Below are 20,413 nucleotides of genomic sequence, written 5' to 3' on the forward strand. Positions count from 1 at the left end.
CGGGAGGATGAGGGGTGATCTTATAGAGGTGTATAAAATCATGAGAGGAATAGATTGGGTAGCTGCACAGGGTATCTTGCCCAGAATAGGTGAATCGAGGTCCAGAGGACATAGGTTTAAGGTGAAGGGGAAAAGGTTTAATAGGAATCTGAGTGGTAACTTTTTCATTCAGAGGGTGGTGGGTGTATGGAATGAGCTGCCAGAGGAATTACTTGAGGCAGGGACTATCCCAATGTTTAAGAAATAATTAGACAGGCACATGGATAGGACAGGTTTGAAGGGACAATTTGCCAAACACAGGCAGGTGGGACTAGTGTAGCTGGGACGTGTTGGCCGGTGTTTGCAAATTGGGTCGATGGGCCTGTTTCCACGCTGTATCACTCCATGTCTCTAACTCAGCGGATCAGGCGGCATCTCTGGAGAAAATGGAGAGGTGGTGCTTCCGGGTGCGACCCTACTTCAGGCTGTTATCTTGTATAGTCTTTCCGCTGACTGGAGAACACACGACAGAAAACAATTTTCACTGCACCTCGGTACACTTGACAAAAGAAGATTGTCCCAGGAGGGAAATTGATCCGCCAAACTAACATGAAACGGGAAATTAAAGTGTCGAGTGGAAAGGATTGGGGATGTGCAGATTGGGGGGAGGGCGGTCAGTCTCAGTCTACACCACGACAGAAGGGGCAGGAGTTGCACAGTTTGATGGGCCCAACGCAAGGAGGTGGGACTAGTGTGGAAGGGGCATGTTTTGTGGCATGGGCAATGGGCCGAAGGGCCTGTTGCCACGCTGTATGACTTTGGCGGGTCTATATCATTGATATATACGTGAACCTGACATCTATATCCAGTGTTTAAGAAGGAACTTCAGATGCTGGAAAATCGAAGGTAGACAAAAGTGCTGGAGAAACTCAGCGGGTGCATCAGCATCTATGGAGCAAAGGAAATAGGCAACGTTTTGGGCCAAAACCCTTCTTCGGACTGATCTATATCCAGTGGGCTGTCGGAAGTGGAACTCTCTTCCTTATCTCATTATCTCACTGAGAATGGAACAGAGTTCCCCTCCCCCCCTCCCCTCGCTGTGGATTCATTTATTAGGACTAGTTCTGCTGAATTCTCATATTTATTACAAATCTTGATCTGAGGCAGAAACAACAAGTTTAATCCAGGAGTCAGAACAAGCCGAAACATCTTGTGCCAGGCCATTTTTATTTGAGCTCATTACTCTGATATTGGAGTGTGGTTATAATACTGTTATTTCCATGTCACAGATCCTCTCAGTTGGCATCTCGGAGAGAGGTGATTTAAAACCCCTTAAGAAAAAAAATTAATTACTGTCCCGGCCAGTTTATTTGCATTGCGAGGTTGATGGCAAGTGTCACACAGGGAATCTCTCTGACGGACTGCTACAGACTGCTGAATCTCCAGTCGCATCTTTAGTGTGGGTCTACTGGGACGGGCAGGAGCACCTGTTCCTTGCAAGAAATCAGACCAGTTAGTCCATTCATGTATCTTTAATGAAGCTCTAGGGCAGATGGCATAGAAAAAAGAGGGGGTGAAAATTGCATGCGACGTCACTAACTGTGGTTGAAACAAAGGATAAAGCTCTGTATGTGCAACAATGTGCTATTTTTACGAGCAGCAAAGAGACAGTGGAGAACCGTTCCAATGGCATCTGTTACTCTTCTATCTTCCAGTTGGGTGTTGAAAGCATTTGTTCGAGCAATTAAAAATTTTCTGGGCATGCCGCCGACTGTTAGTTTGAGACACTTGACATAAAGGGTTCGGAAGGAAGGGGATATCAGGGGTGCAGAAGTGCGGGTAGGGACGGGAGCTTGTTGGGGGAAACTGTCTTCCTTTCTTCTATGAGGGAAAGGCAGGGGAGGGTAAATTAGGTCTGTCAAGTAAGGCGTTTAATTTGCTTGCTTTTTTGAGCGTGTGTGTAAGCTTACCTCAGCTAAAAACTAAAAGGAAAGAACCAAGATGAAAAAAACGCAACAAGCAAAAGCTGGCTTATTTCATGCCCCACTGATGTGGTGGTAATTGCAAGAGAACTCTCTTTTTTTAATTACATGCTGGTTTAATGGAGAATTTCATTCAAACCGAATTTGGTAAGGTGTTTGATTTTTCTGCGCCCTTTATTAACCTCAGCTCCCGGAGCTATCCTGCACAGAACACATCCATTGACAAGTTAAAACCCCTGCTAAACGTTTTATTTCACGATTCCTCGCCCAACGCTGGCAGAGCTTGGACCAGTACCTTAGGCATCGCCCCTCCACTTTATTACATTCATGACCAACTGCATGATCACTGATGTTACGGCTCATTGGAGAATCGGCAGCCCAGCTCCAGATTGCCCTCAGAATTGCACCACTTTTCACAAGTTTTTTAAAATGTATATTTTGGCTCAAGCTTTTGCTGAACTCATTTGCATTTGGCTGAATGCAAGAGTTACCATGATCTGGGCACAATCAGACAGAGGAAATAATTAGATATGTTTCAATGGACGGCAGGGCAATTCTGACATAAAAAAGACATCAAACACCAATAAAATAAAGCAGAACATCAAATTAGATTAGCACCTTTAATTAACGTTCAATTTTTATTTCATTTTCATTGGGATTTCAAGCTGAGTGCAAAGTCTAAACGTGAATCGCACTTTGTCGGATAGTGTACGGGGTGGTCGCTGGTCGGTGCGGACTCGATGGGCCGAAGGGCCTGTTTCCGCACCATATCTCTAAAGTCTAAAGTGAATGAATCAATTCTATATTATACAACTGAGAACTGGGCGGCACACTGGTGCAGGGGGCAGAGCTGCTGCCTCCGAGCGCAAGAGACCCGGGTTCGATCCTGACCTCAGGTGCTGTCTGTGTGGAGTTTGCACGTTCTCCCTGTGGCCGCATGGGTTTCCTCCCACATCCCAAAGACATGCAGGTCTGTAGGTTAATTGCTCTCTGTAAATTTCCCCTAGTGTTTAGGGAGTGGATGAGAACGTGGAGTGACATACAATTTGTGTGAACGGGTGATCGATGGTCGACGTAGAATGGCCTGTTTTCGTGCTGTATCTTTCTATCCAATAGTCGGGGGATCTAACCTTCCAGAGCAGCCTACCATGCACAACCCTGTCAAATGCTTTACTAAAATCAAGTATACACGTCTACAGCTCTGCCTTCATCAAATGCTTTGGTCACATTCTCAAAAAACTCAATCAGATTTGTGAGACATGACCTCCCTTGTACAAAACCATGTTGACTATCCCTAATCTGCCCTTGTCCATCTATGTCCATCTCCATCCTATCCCTCAGAATGCTCTCTGGTAACTTTCCAACTACAGATGTTAAGCTCACTGGCCTAAATAGTTCCCAACATTTTCTGTGCAGCCCTTCTTGAATAGAGGCAGGTGGTGCTGGCTCGAAGGGCCGAATGGCCTCCTCCTGCACGTATTTTCAAAAACATTTGTCACCCTCCAGTCTTCCAGCACCTCTCCTGTAATTAACGATGACTCATAAATCCTGCAATTTCCTCTCTAGATTCCCGCAATGTCCTTGGATATATCTGATCAGGACCTGGAGATTTGTCTATCTTTATACGCATCTTTGCACCTCCTCAACTGTAAAGGGTCTGTCCCACTTGGAGATTTTTTCGGCGACTGCCGGCATCATTGACAGACGTATCAGGTCACTGAATAAGTAGCGGCGTGACGCGGCATGATGGCATATAGACGCACGGTGTTTCCTCAAGTGTCGCAACATTTTTGTTGTCGCCCCTGGATTTTGAAATATTTATACGTCAGTCAATGACGCCAGCAGTCGCCGAAAAAAATCGCCAAGTGGAACAGGCCCTTAATACTAACAGCTCGCGGGACACTTCCATTGACTACTCCAAGTTCCCCGGACCCCCAGTCTTTGTCCACGGTGAAATCAGAAGAGAAATACTCATCGAGGACCTTGCTCCACACAGAGTTGACCGCTTTAATCCCTGAGAGGTCTCACTCTCTCTCTGGTTACCATTTTTCCCTTTGTGCTCATAAAACCTCTCGCGATTAGCTTTAATGCTGTCTGCCAGAGCTAGATCCTGGCCCCTTTTTTGCCCTTCTGATTTTACTGCGTAGTTCCCAAAACTCCACCAGCTGCCTAGACCTGTCCCATGCCTCCTTCTTACTCTTGACCAAAGCCTCAATTTCACTCGGCATCCAGGCTTCCTTACGTTTACCTGCCTTGCCCTTCACTCTTAACAGGGATGCACATGTCCCAAAACTTCTCACTTTCCTGACATTCCCTTCTCATCAAACAATCATGCTCCATTCGACTTGAGCGAGTTCCTGTCTCATACCCTCAAAGTTGGCCTTGCCCCAATTCAGCATCATGGATTGTGGGCCCGCTCTAATCCCAATCCATAATTATCGTAAACCTAATCGGAAATTCTTTATCCTTTTTATTTTTCAGTAGCAGGTGTGTGAGTTGGCCCCAATGCAGTGGGGAGTAGGGAATGATACCAGGTTGTGGAGGAATAATGGGACTATAGAACATGCCCTTCAGTCCACAATGTCCACACCAAACCCGATGCCACGATTGACGCGTTGGGGCCAACTCATCTCTGCCTGCGTGTGATCCATATCCCCCATTTTCATCATATATCCTGCTGTATACTATCATAGCTTTCCTCGCTATCTGCAACTCCACCAACTTTGGTATCATCTGCAAACTTACTAACTGCAGGAGGCTTGAGAGGTGATCTTATAGACATCTATAAAATCATGAGGTTAAGGGGAATCAAGAACACAGGCTTAATGTGAGAGGGACAAGATTTAATAGGAACACGAGAGGCAGCTTTTACACACAGGTACATGGAACGAGCTGTCAGAGGAAGTAATTGAGGCAGGGACTATAACAACATTTAACATTAATGTTTACAATGACATGAATTGGAAAGGTTGAATGGGATATGGACCAAACAAGGGCAGGTAGCATAGTTGGGGAATCTTGGTTGTCATGGGCAAGTTTGACCGAAAGACCTGCTTCCATTCCGAAAACTGTAGAGAACATAGAACAGGAACAGTGAAGGAAGGAACTGCAGATGCTGGTTTACACCAAAAACCAGCATCTCCTTCTACCTCATTGGAGACCCTCAGATTATCGTTAATTGGACTTTCTCAATTTATCTTGCACTAAACATTATTCCCTTCAGCATGTATTTGTACACACTTGATTGTAATTATGTATAGTCTTTCTGCTGTAGAAGGGTGGCTGAAGAAGGCTCTCGACCCAAAATGTCACCCATTCCTTCTCTCTGGAGATGCTGCCTGTCCCGCTGAGTTACTCCAGCACAGGAACAGGCCCTTCGGCCCACAATGTCCATGCCAAACATGATGCCAAGTTAAACTAATCCCACCTGCCTGCACGTGATCCATGTCCATTTGTGTGGGGTCTTGAGAGTTAGCGCCAGAGCTATGCTCACCAGAAATGGGTACAATTCGGTTTATGAATGTTCTCAAATCTCTTATGTAGCATAGAATGATACCCATTCTGAAAGCTTTTAGAGGCAGCGATATCATATTGCTCTAGTGTCCATTCTGTTTAATATTCTGTTTAATATTAATTCAATTTGTAAAGGGTGACCTGCCCTTTGCCAGCCTATATTGCCTGTCCCCGATGATTCTCTAAGTGCTCTGATTGAGTGTCTGTATGTATGTGCAAAGCAATGAAGTGGGCAGATTCTCTGTTTTGTTTTGCTGATGGAGTTGTATCCTGAATCTGATTAGAATTTGATCAGCAAGCCATCTATGTGCTCATCGCTCCAAATGGCTCGACATAATACCCTTCCTGATGTGTTATGGCCGGATGAAAGTGACTTAAACCCTTTCCAAACTCCTTCAGGTTTCCCATTTTCATCGACTTTCGAGGCAACGCATTGAAGAACATTTCTGCTGCCTCCCTTCTCTCCCTTGCCGCCGTCAAATAATGCGGCAATATGTGGTTTAGTTTAGTCTCATGTGTACCGAGGTTCAGTGAAAAGCTTTTTTGTTGCGTGCTATCCAGTCAGTGGATAGACTATACATGATTGCTATCAAGCCGTCTACAGATACAGGATAAAGGTGTGCGTGTGCGTTTTCACACTTCTGTACCCCTTGCTCGATGGACGAGGGGAGAAGAGGGAGTGGCTTCTGTAATATTGCCCCAAGTGTTTAGGATGCAAAATTGAGATAACATAGAACTAATATGAATGGGTGATCGCTGGTCGGTGCAGACTCGATGGGCTGAAGGGCCTGTTTCTACACTGTACCTTTAAACTAATCTAAACTAAACTATAGATAGATAGATAGAAAATGCTGGTGTAACTCAGAGGTACAGGCAGCATCTCTGTAGAGAAGGAATGGATTATGTTTTGGGTCGAGACCCTTCTGCAGACACCCTTCTTCGGGTCTAAAGAAGGGTCTTGACCCGAAACGTCGCCCATTCCTTCTCTCCAGAGACGCTGCGTTACTCCACCCAAACCACCCCCTCCCCGGGTACTTTCCCTTGCAACCGCAGGAAATGCTACACTTGTCGCTTTACCTCCCCCCTCGACTCCATCCAAGGACCCAAGCAGTCTTTCCAGGCGAGGCAGAGGTTCACCTGCACCTCCTCCAACCTCATCTATTGCATCCACTGTTCCAGGTGTCAACTTCTCCACATCGGCGAGACCAAACGCAGGCTTGGTGATCGCTTCGCCCAACACCTCCACACAGTTCGCACTAACCAACCTGATCTCCCGGTGGCTCAGCACTTCAACTCCCCCTCCCATTCTGAATCTGACCTTTCTGTCCTGGGCCTCCTCTATGGCCAGAATGAGGCCTAGCGTAAATTGGAGGAACAGCACCTCATATTTTACTTGGGTAGTTTACACCCCAGCGGTATGAACATTGACCTCCAATTTCAGATAGTCTTTGCTTTCTCCCCCCTTCCCCTCCCCTTCCCCTCCCCCATAAGTCTACTGTCTTCGCCTCTTCCTTTCTTTTTCCCGCCCCCCCTCCCCCGGCATAAATCTGAAGAAGAGTCTCGACCCGAAACATCGCCTATTCCTTCTCTCTATAGCTGCTGCCTCACCCGCTGAGTTTCTCCAGCATTTTTGTCTACCTCCAGACGAACACAAGTTGTTAAAGCATGTGCAATTTGAGGTTAGTGTTGAGAAAGAGGACTAAGAGAGAGAAGATGGTGGTGCATCAAATGGTGTCCAGGCCGCCTCCAGACAGTCTCTCACCACCCACTGTGTTTGGCCTCGATGTACAATTACTCTTGGCAAAGCGATGCAGAGGATGTGTGACAGGCAGAACTGTGGTAGAGATGATAAACATCAGCAGATAAATTATGAATGGAGTTGTGGTCAGGGTTGCTGCAGAGATCTTTATCATGCCGTCACGATGGTTCTGATGTATTCTGTTCATAACATCTGTGGCATGTATTTGACTGACTAATAACAGTGCTATTAATAAGTGTTTTTATAGCCAAAGAAAAACAGTTGAGGCTGTTATCTATGGTTTCTTTGCCATACGTTTGGAAGTATAAATAATATTGTCCTTGTACTGCACGGAACAGGTAGAATTGGCAGCCACGCAAGAGAAGCGATCTCCAGTCTAGTCGTAGACAGAGTCTAATCTCGTACACTCATCTCCAGTCTAGCCTTATACATAGAATCTGATCTTGGCTTGTACGCAGTCTGGTCTTGTATACAAATCTCCAGTCTGGTCTGGTACACTGAGACATCACCAATAACGCAACCTGCTGTTCTGTAAGTGTAATGTCCATGTTTTGGAACAGCTTCTTCTCGACAACCATCAGGCCAACCCTAACTAATTTACGAACCTCAAACTCCAAACCACGAACTCCACAGATGCTGCCTCACCCGCTGAGTTCCTCCAGCACTGTGTGCTTTACTCATGATTCCAGCATCTGCAGTTCCGTGTGTCTCCCGTGTCCCCATTCATCGGCGCGTGGGATTTGTTTTATGAACTTAGCCGCTCCATGGAAAAAAAATCCAAGTTTTCCTAACCTCTACACATAGCTAATGCCCCTGTCCCACTTAGGAAACCTGAACGGAAACCTGAACGGAAACCTCTGGAGACTTTGCGCCCCACCCAAGGTTCCCGTGCGGTTCCCGGAGGTTGCAGGTGGTTGCCGGAGGTTGCAGGTAGTGGAAGCAGGTAGGGGAGACTGACAAAAACCTCCGGGAACCGCACGGAAACCTTGGGTGGGGCGCAAAGTCTCCAGAGGTTTCCGTTCAGGTTTCCTAAGTGGGACAGGGGCATAACTCCCTCTAATCCAGAAAAAGACAAAAAGTGCAGGAGAAACTCAGCAGGTCAGGCAACATCTCTGGAGAACATGGATAGGCGATGTTTCATGTCGAGACCCTTCTTCAGACACGAAATGCCACCTATCCATGTTCTCCAGAGCTGCTGCCTGACCTGCTGAATTACTCCAGTGTCATTTTCTAGATTAACCAGCATCTGCAGTCTTTGTTTCGACACTCTAATCCGGGCAGCCTATGTTAGCGGCTGTGTTATTGCAATGTGTGACATAAACTGGAGATCAGGTTAATGTCCTTGCTTCAACCTGGGACAGGTAGAGTTGCTTAATCACACCCCCATTGCCTCAGCAGCTAGGTTGATAGGGATAGAGGGAAGAGAACAGGACCCTGTCCCTGATCTTTTTCAATGTGTGCATATTGGATAATGACCAGGCTGGCTTCTGATCATGGAAGAATAATCTGCTAACATTCATTGCCTGTATCCACCCATGAAGAAAGTGACTCTTAGGCAAATTATGGAGCACATTTGGTCATTTAAAGGACATTTGGACGGGCACAGGTTTAGAGGGATATGGGCCAATCGTGGACAGGTGGTCTAGTGTGGATGGGGCATCTTGGATGTGGCATGGACAAGTTGGTCTGAAGGGCCTATTTCTCTGCTGCATGACTAGTTGACCCACCCCCCCGGAACCATAACCCAGGCCTAGTCACATCCTCGGCAAATGAGGGAAGAAAGTTCGTCATCTAAAAATACCCGCATAGATAGTACACATTTATGGCCGTCGGGAGCCAACAGTTTGTGGGAGACATATATCCTGGTTGTGATCTGTTTGCCTGTTTCAGAGAATCAGCAAAGAACACCCAATTTCCATCAGTAGGAATTCTGCCCGTCAAACTGTGAACTGAGTTTAGTAAACCTGCCGAGAATGTTCACACAGATTCATAATCCCTTGACAAACATACAGTGCAAACAGGAAATTAAGATCTTGCCTAGAGTAAGGGGATTGACAACCAGAGGACATAGGTTAAGGTGAGGGGGGGGGCAGATTTAATAGGAAATGAGGGGTAACATTTTTTATATTGAGGGTGGTGGGTGTATGGTGCGGGCTGCCAGAGGAGGTAGTTGAGGCAGGTACTACTGCAATGTTTACTGTAAGAAACATTTGGATGGGTACATGCATTAAGGCAGGTTTAGAGGGATATGGGCCAAATGCAGTCATCTGGGACTAGTGTGGATGGGGCATGTTGGTCGGCGTGGGCAAGTTGGGCCGAAGGGCCTGTTTCCGCGGTCTAAGACTCTGTTCATGAAACCTTGTCTATTCATTCTTGAATTAGACATGAAAAGATCCAATAAAAGTATGGGAAATTTCACCTCAAGAAAAATTAGACAAAATGCTTTCAACAATAAGTTTGTACTCCCGACACGAAAGGGGAAACAATGTAGCCTAAAGGGTTTTTGGTGTAATGAAAGGAAATTGGTCGGGATTAATAGGTTAAGGCAGAGATTGTTGGCGTCTGTGAGTACATGTGAACTGTCACTGGTGTGTACTGGCTGTCAAAATGCATTTGTTCTGTGTGTGATCAGGCCTCTTGTTGTCTTTAGCAGGTTCAAGGTCACATGCCTCCGCTCATGATCCCGATTTTTCCACACGACCAGCGGACGCTGGCAGCACAACAGGGATTCCTCTTTCCACCGGGAATAACATACAAACCAGGTAAGCTTCAGAGCGCTCCATTGCTTCACAGCTCGGAAGGCAGAGCAGGCATTTCAAATGCTTAATAGTTTAGTTTAGGTGAGTTTAGAGATACAGAGTGGAAACAGGCCCTTCGGCCCACCGAGTCCGCACCGCCCAATGATGCCCGCGCACTAGCACTATCCTACAGATGCAGGTTTATACTGAAGGTAGACACAAAATACTGGAGTAACTCAGCAAGTCAGGCAGCATCTCTGGAGAATAGGAGATGCTTCCCCCCACACCTACAACATCTATATTTCAGTCTGAAGAAGGGTACCAACGCACAACGTCAACTTTTCTCCTGAGATGCTGTCTGACCAGCTCAGTTACTCCACCATTTTGTGTCTATCTTCAGAATAAACCAGCATCTGCAGTTCCTTCCTACACATTTTGAAAGCTTGAATGAGAAACCGCTAGTTTTTCATAATAGTATATTCTGTTTAATCTTTTATTTATTCTTCTTCCTGACCTCTTGGATGTGAGCAAAAACACAAAGTGCTGGAGGAACTCAGCGGGTCAGGCAGCATCTTTTTTTTAGAGATACAATGTGGAAACAGGCCCTTCGGCCCACTGAGTCCGCAACAACCAGCGATCCCGGCACGCTAGTTCTATCCTACAAATTAGGGACAATTTTCCTACAGTTAACCTACAAACCTACGCGTCTTTGGAGATCAGCCATGGTCAAATGGCGGAGAAGACTTGATGGGCCGAATAGCCTAATTCTGCTCCTGTCTTATGGTCATTCGAGAGGGAAGTGTGGGGTTTGGAGGGGGCAGGATGGAAATGACTGGAGACTATGTCTTATGGTCTTATGGAAACATCACCTGTCCATTCCCTCTGCAGATGCTGCCTGACCTGCTGAGTTCCTCCAGCATTTTCTTGTCTTTTATTGGTAAAGCAGCATCTGCAGTTCCTTGTGTCTACAGGCTTAATCTCAACATACTCCCTACAAAATATAGGGCAGGAGTAATGATTCAATAGTTTATATATAATTTTTATAGTTAAAAAATATATATAATGTTGCATTCATGAACATAGAACATAGAACTATATAGCCCAGGAACAGGACCCTCGAGCCCACTATGCCTGGGTTACCATGATGTCAATTTAAACAGCACATCAATATTCCTATCATTATTCCTCAGAAGTGTAGATATTTAATATTATCCTCCAACCCTGTTCGATCCTGACTATGGGTGCTGTTTGTACGGAGATTACACACACTCTCTGCGACCACGTGGATTTTCTCCAGGTGCTCCAGTTTCCTCCCACATTCCAAACACGTACAGGTACAGTACACAGGTTAATTGTCCCTAGTGTAGGGTGGAACTAGTGTACGGGTGATCGCTGGTCGGCGCAGACTTAGTGGGGCGTGTTTCCACACTGTATCTCTAAACTAAACTAAATTGCATGCACTTCCTGATCACATGTTAACGCTGAAGCAATTTGAAAGGCTGATTATATTACTTAAGTTAAATAAAATGTCCAGTAATCTTTGGATATCAATTATTGATGTAGTATTTGTATTGTATTGTATTGTATTGTATATCTTTATTGTCATTTCCTGAGTATTCGCATACCCAGAGGAAACAAAAAAACGTTGCTCAACCAGTGTCCATTCAGTGTGCATGAAAAAATAAATAGAAATGAAAATAAAAAATGTGAGAAACGTTTTAATAACAGGTTAATTGAATTGGGATCTGAAACTGTATGGTTTTTCTCTAGGCTGCGGGCATTGCCTAATCCATTAGAAGCTGATTATAGTCCTGTTTTGAGATGAACTGGCATTTAGTATCTTCATTATTTGGAGAAAGGTCCCAACCAGAAACAACAATGACCTGTTCCCTCCAAGGATGCTACCTAACCTGCTGAGTTTGAGTCAAAGAGTCGTACAGCATGGAAGCAGGCCCTTCGTCCCAATTTGTCCATGCCGAGCAAGATGCCCCATCTAAGCCCGCCCCATTTGCCTGCATTTGGCCCATATCCCTATCAACCTTTGCTGTCCATGTAACTGTCCATGTAACCGTGTAAATGCTGTCTGTCTTCTAACCTTGTGTTTTACTTGAGTTGCGTAAACCCGAAAACTGACTCTACATTGAAATGCATGTTGTTGCTTTGTGTAATAATCGTTTATGCAGTAATATGAAGTGTTGTTTCCACATCTGAAGGCAAGACTCAAATAACTATTAGCTCTGCACTTTGCCTTGTTAGTAAATGCACTGTTCATTTGTAACACCGCCTTCCAGGGGCATCGATAAAATGATAGCATGGGCTGCAAAGAACTGGATAGCATTGATTGTTAGGAAGCGGGAGATGGTACACATTGTTCATCTGGTAAATCAGAAGTAACACCACTGCTATGAATGGGAAGATGTGGATGGGCATTCAGACTTGGAGCTTTAGGTTCATAAGATGTTGAAAGCAGTATCTTAAGTGCATAAGGTAAAAAATAGCTGATAGAAATGCTGGAGTTAATGAAAAAAGACACAGAATATAAAAGCTGAGGCATTAATACCAGCTCATTGTGTATAGTTTTGAACTCTACTCCTTGGAAAGGTTGATATACAAAGAGCGAACAGCTCAGATACACTAAGATGCACCTTGGTAAAGAAATAAGGATTACAAAGAAAGACTTGAAAAGTGAGAACAATTTAATTGGTGCAGAGGTGATTATAGAATTATTTAATGGATATTTTCACCATTAAAGAGAAATGGGGCAGAGTACGTGTAGATGGAAATTGCCCCTTGCAGTAGGGAGGCATGGTGGCACAGCGGTGGAACTGCTGCCTTATAGCGCCAGAGACCAGGGTTCCATTCTGGTTACAGTTGATGTCTTTACACAGTTTGTACCTTCTCCCTGTGACCACGAGCATTTTCCCAGGGTGCTCCAGTTTCCTCCCGCACTCGAAAGACGCATAGGTTTGTAGATTAGTAGGCTTTGGTAACATTGTGAATATTGTCCCAATTGTGTAGGATAGTGTAGGGGGTGAACGTGGACTCGGTGGGCCGAAGGGCCTGTTTCCACGCTGTATCTCCCAAAGTCTAAAGTGTAAAGTCAGCAATTCAGAGATTTGGAACATATATATAATTCAGCAAAGTATTGAACTCTTGTGGAATGTGGTTCCGGGGCAAATGATCTAAATAAACAGCAAATAAAATGAACTCCCCAGCTCAATAGGTTGTTGAAGGGAATGACAAAAAGGGGGATATGGGAATATGCCTGACCTGTGGCACTGGAATAAATGTTGCGATAACCATCAATGCAAACAGGATACACGCCGGTTTTCATGTTGCTGTTTAGATTAGGATGACTCAAAATTAAACTATCAATAGACAATAGACAAGAGGTGCAGGAGTAGGCCATTTGACCCTTCAAGCCAGCACCGCCATTCAATGTGATCATGGCGGATCATCCCCAATCAGTACCCCGTTCCTGCCTTCTCCTCATATCCCCTGACTCTGCTATTTTTAAGAGCCTTATCTAACTCTCTCTTGAAAGCATCCAGCGAACCTGCCTCCACAGCTCTCTGAGGCAGGGAATTCCACAGACTCACCACTCTCTGTGAGAAAAAGTGTTTCCTCGTCTCCATTCTGAATGGCTTACTCCTTATTCTTAAACTGTGGCCCCTGGTTCTGGACTCCCCCGACATCGGGAACATGTTTCCTGCCTCCAGTATGTCCAAGCCTTTAACAATCTTATATGGTTCAATGAGATCTCCTCTCATCCTTCTAAACTCCAGCGGGTACAAGCCCAGCTGCTCCATTCTCTCAGCATATGACAGTCCAGCAATTGCGGGAATTAACCTTGTAAACCTACGCTGCACTCCCTCAATAGCAAGAATGTCCTTCCTCAAATTAGGGGACCAAAACTGCACACAATACTCCAGGCGTGGTCTCACTAAGGCTCTGAACAACGGCAGAAGGACCTCTTTGCTCCTATTTGCTCTCACTTTGTCTATCTCTCGTTCCAATTAATTGGAATTGCCATACCATGCCATTGTGCAGCCAGCCAGGATATTATCAACCGTGCACCAGCCACATTTTACATTCAGCTTAATGACGTTGGTCTCCTGCTTGATTTCACTGCCACTCGTCACATCATTGGCACTGCACTGGCTCAAGTGGCCTTGTCCACTGGCCACTGATGTGTACCACAAGTCTTCCTCCTTGGTTTCCCTGTAGCACCTTGGCCCTTGAATCACCAATAAATGGAAGCTATAGTCCAATGACTAGGAACCATATCAAAAGCAAGGAAGTGTCAGTTACATTTAGCAAATGCTTTCCCATGCCAAAAGTCATACATATGTAGAAGGGTCCCCACCCGAAATGACACCCATCATTTTTCCCGGAGATGCTGCCTGACCCGCTGAGTTCCTCCAGCACTTTGTGCCTGTCTTTGGTACAAACCAGCATCTGCAGTTCCTTTCCACACATTTTACATATTGCCGATATTTAGGATGAAGCATTTGTCGTGCATTATGAGAATTTGGTTTGGCTGCATTTGGACTATAGTGTGCAGTTCTGACGGCCTCATTGCTGGAAGAATGTGAAGGGAATGGAAAGGGTGCAGAGGAGGCTCACCAGAATGATGCCTGAATTAGGGGGAGGTTGGACAGACTTGGATGCTTTCTCTGGAACGCTGGAGGTTGCAGGGAGACCTGAAGGAAGTATATAAAATTATGAGAGACGTGGATAGGATAGACAGTCAGACACTTTTTCACAAGTTGGAAAAAATAAATACTAGACGGCATTGCATTAAGGTGAGAGGAACAGTGTATAAAGGAGATGTGAGGGGCAAGTTCTTACACACAGTCTACGCTGCCAGGGTTGGAGGCAGATATGATAGTGGCTTTTAAGAGACTTTAGGATAAGCACCGATACACAAGTAATGAAAGGTTATTGATTATGTACAGTCAGATAAGAATTGGTCTTGGCATTATAGAAACATAGAAACATAGAAAATAGGTGCAGGCGTAGGCCATTCGGCCCTTCGAGCCTGCACCGCCATTCAATATGATCATGGCTGATCATCCAACTCAGTATCCTGTACTTGTCTTCTCTCCATACCACCTGATCCCTTTAGCCACAAGGGCCACATCTAACTCCCTCTTAAATATAGCATGTTGTTCATAGCATATTGAAATTATGTTCAGCACACGATCATATCCCTCCATTCCCTGCATATTCATGCATCTATCAAGCGTGCCAGTCACCCACCACCCTGTGGGAAACACCAGCCTTGCACACCTATGCTGCTCTAAACCTATGTCCTTTAAGATTTGACTTTTCCACTCTGGGAAAACGGCTCTGACTGTCTACCCTATCTATGCCTGTCCCACCTATCTATCAATCTATCTTAGTGACTGGGTAATGCTCACATTATTTACTGCATTCTCAATTAAAGGTTCCAGTTACACAGCCTATCTTTGACTGTTTAGTTTAGTTTAGAGAAACAGCATGGAAACAGGCCCTTCATCCCACCAAGCCCATGCTGACCATCCATCACCCGTTCACACTAGTTCTATATTATCCCACTTCCACATCCACTCCTACACACTAGGGACAATGTAAAGAGGGCAATTAACCTATCAAACCTGCACGTCTTTGGGATGTGGGAGAAAACCTGAGCACCTGGAGAAAACCCACGCGTTCAGAAGGAAAATACACAAATTCAATACTAAGATAAGATAATACTTTATTAATTCTCTTATTCAGGGGAAATTCAGATGTCCCTGCAGCACACTAATAAAAATACAACATAGCATTCAAGAAGTTTAACATTAAAACATAAAAACATCCCCACTGGTTCCCACTGTGGGGGAAGGCACAAAGTCCAGTCCCCATCCTCTTGTCCACCCAGAGTCGGGCCTATTGAGGCCTCCTGACAGCGTCCGTAGTCAGGATCGAACCCGGGTCTCCGGCGCTGTGAGGCAGCAACTCTGCCACTGCGCCACCGTGAGCCCTTTCACAGGAGTAAATTCCTGTGTCTCTCCAGCATTTTGAACCAAGATGGTTTGTTTAGTTAATTAAGTTACTGGAACAGCAGCCCCTTGTCTGTGATATGAGTTTTTATGTATGTCTATTCAATCCCAAATACCGATCGAATAACTTTAAAATAGGCAATACAGCAGGAACAAATGGTAGAGGATTTGTACACAGATGACACACTATTGTGTGACGGAGTAGCTAGCATTGCTGTTCTTTGGCGAGGCAGCAAAAGTATGGATTCTTGTTTGAACATGCAACCTGTTCTTCAAACAAATTAAATAAAACTTTTCCTCACGCAAGCATTCTTAATCTGGAGAACAAATTTGCAGAAGATTGCTGCAGCATGTTCATTGACTCCATGCCAAGGAGAGTCAGAGTGGAAGGCAATTTAAAATTAAAAAAAAACTATCTTAAACAATCATTTTTTTTTCCCCAATGGATTGTTCATACATTCACTGATCTGTAAAGATCGGCCAGATCCCCAAACTCAGTTGAAGTAGCTGGTAAAAATGATGGAGCAGGAATATTGGGTCTGATACTCTTCAGTTCAGCAGAGCGGCACGGTGGCGCAGCGGTGGAGCTGCTGCCTCACAGCACCAGAGGCCCAGGTTCGATCCTGACTGCGGGTGCTGTCATTATGTTCCCCCTGTGACCGAATGTAGAAAATTGCCCCTAGTGTGCAGTGTAAGGGTGATTGTTGGTTGGCACAGACTCAATAGGCCAGAGGCATGTTTGCACATTGTATCCCTAAACTAAACTAAACCAAGTTAAACTAAACTTTGTGTCTCTTTTATTGTAAACCAGCATCTACAGTTCCTTGTTTCTACAAGGTCATAGCGCGCCTTTGGTCATCATTTAAACTTGTAAAATGAAGATTATATGTTTAGGCGTTGTTCCAAACGAAAGCTAAAAGACTAGAATCTTTGAGAGAAAATGAAAGACATTTCAAAACAATGGAACAAGGCTAGTCAGTTCTTCAGAATATAAAAGATGTTGGATTTTTATGACCCAGTATGGTCATAAGGAAAACATTTTACATCCATATATTGACTAGTTCACAAGACTGCTCCAAATATACTTTGGACTTTAGAGATACAGCTGGAAACAGGCCATTCAGCCTACCAAGTCTCTGCTAACCAGCGATCACCCCGTACGCTGACACTATCCTATACACTAGAGACAATTCACAATTTTTTTTGCTGAAGCCAATTAACCTACAAGCCTCTTTGTCTTTGGAGTGTGGGAGGAAACTGGAGCACCTGGAGAAAACCCACATGGTCACAGGGAGAACGTGCAAACTCTGTACAGGCAGCACCCGGGTCTCTGGCGCTGTGAGGCAGCAGCTCTACTGCTTCACCACTATTCTGCCCACTTCTTCCTTAGTGGGATTAGTCTGTCTGGTCTCGGGTGAAAAATAACAAGTTGCGACACAAAATCAATTTAATATTAACGAAAGTTTTATAATATTGATTCTGCTCCATGTAATAACTCAGCATCGAAAACTACAGCACGGGAACAGAACTACAGCCCACAATATCTGTGCCGAACATGATGCCAAGGCAAACAAATATCTTCTCCGGCACATGATCCATCTCTAACGACTGTATCTTCACTTGCAGTTTGTTTTACAACCAAAGTTTCCAATGGAAAGAGTGCAGGGGAGATTTACAAGGATGTTGCCAGGACTTGAGGGCCTGAGCTAGAGGGAGAGGATGAGCAGGCTAGGACTTCATTCCTTGGAGCACAGGAGGAAGAGAGGTGATCTTATAGAGGTGCATAAGATCATGAGATGAATACTGTAGATTGGGTTGGTTGATGCACATTACTCAGAGAAGGGGCATTAACAACCAGAGGACATCATTTTAAGGTGAGAGAGGAAAGATTTAATAGGAACCTGAGGGGAAACTTTTTCACACAGAGGGTATAGGGAGCAAGGTGCCAGAAGAGGTAGTTGGTTAATATATGGATCGGAAAGATTTAGAGGGATATGGGCCAAATGCGGGTAGGAGGGACTAGTGTAGCTGGTGCATGTTGGTTGGAGTGGACAAGTAGGTCTGAAGGGCATGTTTTGACGATTATGAATCCATGATTGAATTCAGGTGAGGTACCAAAGGTGAGGTGTAGTTTAAAGAAGCAATTAGCCAGCATCCGCATGAATTGAGATTTTCCTGAGTTCACCAGCACAATGGCTGTGAAGGGGATTTTCATCTTATGATGTTATTAGGTTTGACATGCAGAAACCTTTAATGGCATACAAAGCAACACCTGTAGTGATCCACCTCTCTTTCTTATCCACTCCTACCCCAGCCACCCTCCCTCAAGCATAAACATGCGTGCACTCGGTTTCACAGAATGCCACTGCTGATCAGTTTGGCTGATTTAAAAGAATATTTGTTAAGGGGAAAAAAAAAGAATTCACACAAGCAATCATTTTACATTGTTGTTTTATCATTTAAAATGTCCTGAGAGGGAAACAAATCTTGTGAAGAAGTCGAGCTCAGGAGGTGGTATTAGGACATGCAGTGTTGCAGAACTTTAGGAGCAGCCTGAAGAGAGATCTTTATGAAGCATGTATGTTTTTACTGTGGTGCACAGATTGATGAGGTGTAGATTTGTTAGTGTGTGTCTGTTTCAATAGGTCACAGAGACTGAGATCTCAACTGAAATTGTATGTACGAGGAAAACACTCCCAAGTTGTGGTTCTTTTCTCCCTCGGCCCTGATCTATAATGTTTTTTAATATTTTTGCATGTTTGCAATATCGCACCTACCTCCAAATCCACTTACCAATAAAAAGCAAAAGGTATTAATATAACTTCATAATTCATCTGAAGAAGGGTCTCGACTCGAAACGTCACCCGTTCCTTCTCTCCAGAGATGCTGCCTGGTCCACTGAGTTACTCCAGCATTTTGTGTCTATCTTTGGTGTAAACCAGCATCTGCAGTTCCTTCCTACACAATTCATCTGAAATATTGAGCAGAATTGCTTGTGTTGTTACATTTGTCTCACTACAAAAATGTTAACACCAAAACATTATTAACAATCGTTTAAAAAAAAATTCTGCTTAATTATTCCCACTATTTTGCACCTCTCTTGAGATCTTTTATAGTTCCTTTCTAATATCTACCATGCCCCATTGATTTAAGACACTTTTCTTAAAGCGAGGGTAGATCTGTTCTTAAGTTAAATATTTGACAAAATATTGTGGTCAGGGCAAATGCTGCCAATCGATCCTTTGGTACTGAACTGCCAATAAACAGTATTTTTTCATAACGTACTAACATAACTTTCAATTATATATTGTGTTAAGACAAATGCAAACTTGCTGATTGCTTTTGCGGATTAGTAATTCTCAGCGGCTTTTAATTCCATGTTTTATTGAGTGTGTAGGAAGGAACTGCAGATGCTGGTTTAAACCCCTTCTTCAGACTGAGAGTCAGGGGTAGATTTCTTTCATAATGGAAACATTTAAAGGAAAATGTCTGGTAAGCGAAAGGCCTGGATAGAGTGGATGTGGGCGAGGATGTTTCCACTAGTGGGAGAGTCTAGGACCAGAGGGCACAGCTTCAGAATAAAAGGATGTTCCTCTAGAAAGACGAGAAGAAATGTATTTTGTCAGAGGGTGGTGAATCTCTGGAATTCATTGCCACAGACTGCTGTGGAGGCCAAGTCAATAGTCTATCAATAGTCAATAGTCTATTTATTTGTCATTTGGACCCCTGGAGGTCCAAATGAAATGCCGTTTCTGCAGCCATACATTACACACAAATAAACCCCAGACACAACATAATTACAACGGAACATCCATCACAGCTGTAATGGAAGGCCAAAAAAACTTATCTCTGGTAAGTCGAAAGCCCCCGCCTGGCGATGGCGATTGTCCCGCGGCCATTGAAGCCACGCCGGGTGTGCGAGGTCGCGTCTTGGTGTTGAAGACCCTGGTGTGCGCTCGCATAGTCCCACGGCCATTCCAAGCCGCGTGGGGCAGTAATGTTAGGCCCAGCTCCAGGAGCTCTTCGACCCCCGCAACTCGGGCGGGAGAAGTCGCAGAATAAAAGGATCCCTCCAGGGATCCGCGGGCTCCCGGTCTAGACCCGCAGTAGCAGCCTCCGAATCGGCAGCAGCAGCAGCAGAAATGGCAGCATTTTGTCAGCAGGGTGGTCCACCGCTCCACCGCTCTGGACTCGGCCAGCTCCGCGACCACGACGGTGAGTCGCAGCACCAGAGTGGTTGGAGGCCGCTCCTCGTTGCGGCCCCAACGACAACTGACCCAACAACGAGAAAAAAGGTCGGGGTCTCCAGTGCAGGGAGAGATTCAAAAGTTTCCCCCCCCCCTTAAAGCACACACCCCCCAACATAAAATAACAAAAAAAACTACATAAAAACACAGACAAAAAATAATAAAAACG

The 20,413-nt window shown here is 44.8% G+C and overlaps 1 protein-coding gene across 6 annotated transcripts in view; it reads left to right on the top strand.

The window, feature by feature from the left end:
* Positions 1-20,413, top strand: part of sox6 (SRY-box transcription factor 6) — a 428,636-nt gene that overhangs the window by 269,360 nt on the left and 138,863 nt on the right. For 3 of the 6 annotated variants that reach the window (XM_055649876.1, XM_055649879.1, XM_055649880.1), the window contains exon 7: positions 9,887-9,995. In XM_055649876.1, the coding sequence (XP_055505851.1) occupies positions 9,887-9,995 (109 nt within the window). Of the gene's footprint in view, positions 1-9,883; positions 9,996-20,413 lie in introns of all 6 variants that reach the window. The other 3 variants (XM_055649875.1, XM_055649878.1, XM_055649877.1) reach the window with 1 other exon arrangement.

The sequence above is a fragment of the Leucoraja erinacea genome, chromosome 18 (assembly GCF_028641065.1).
Source record: "Leucoraja erinacea ecotype New England chromosome 18, Leri_hhj_1, whole genome shotgun sequence".
Classification (NCBI taxonomy): domain Eukaryota; kingdom Metazoa; phylum Chordata; class Chondrichthyes; order Rajiformes; family Rajidae; genus Leucoraja; species Leucoraja erinaceus.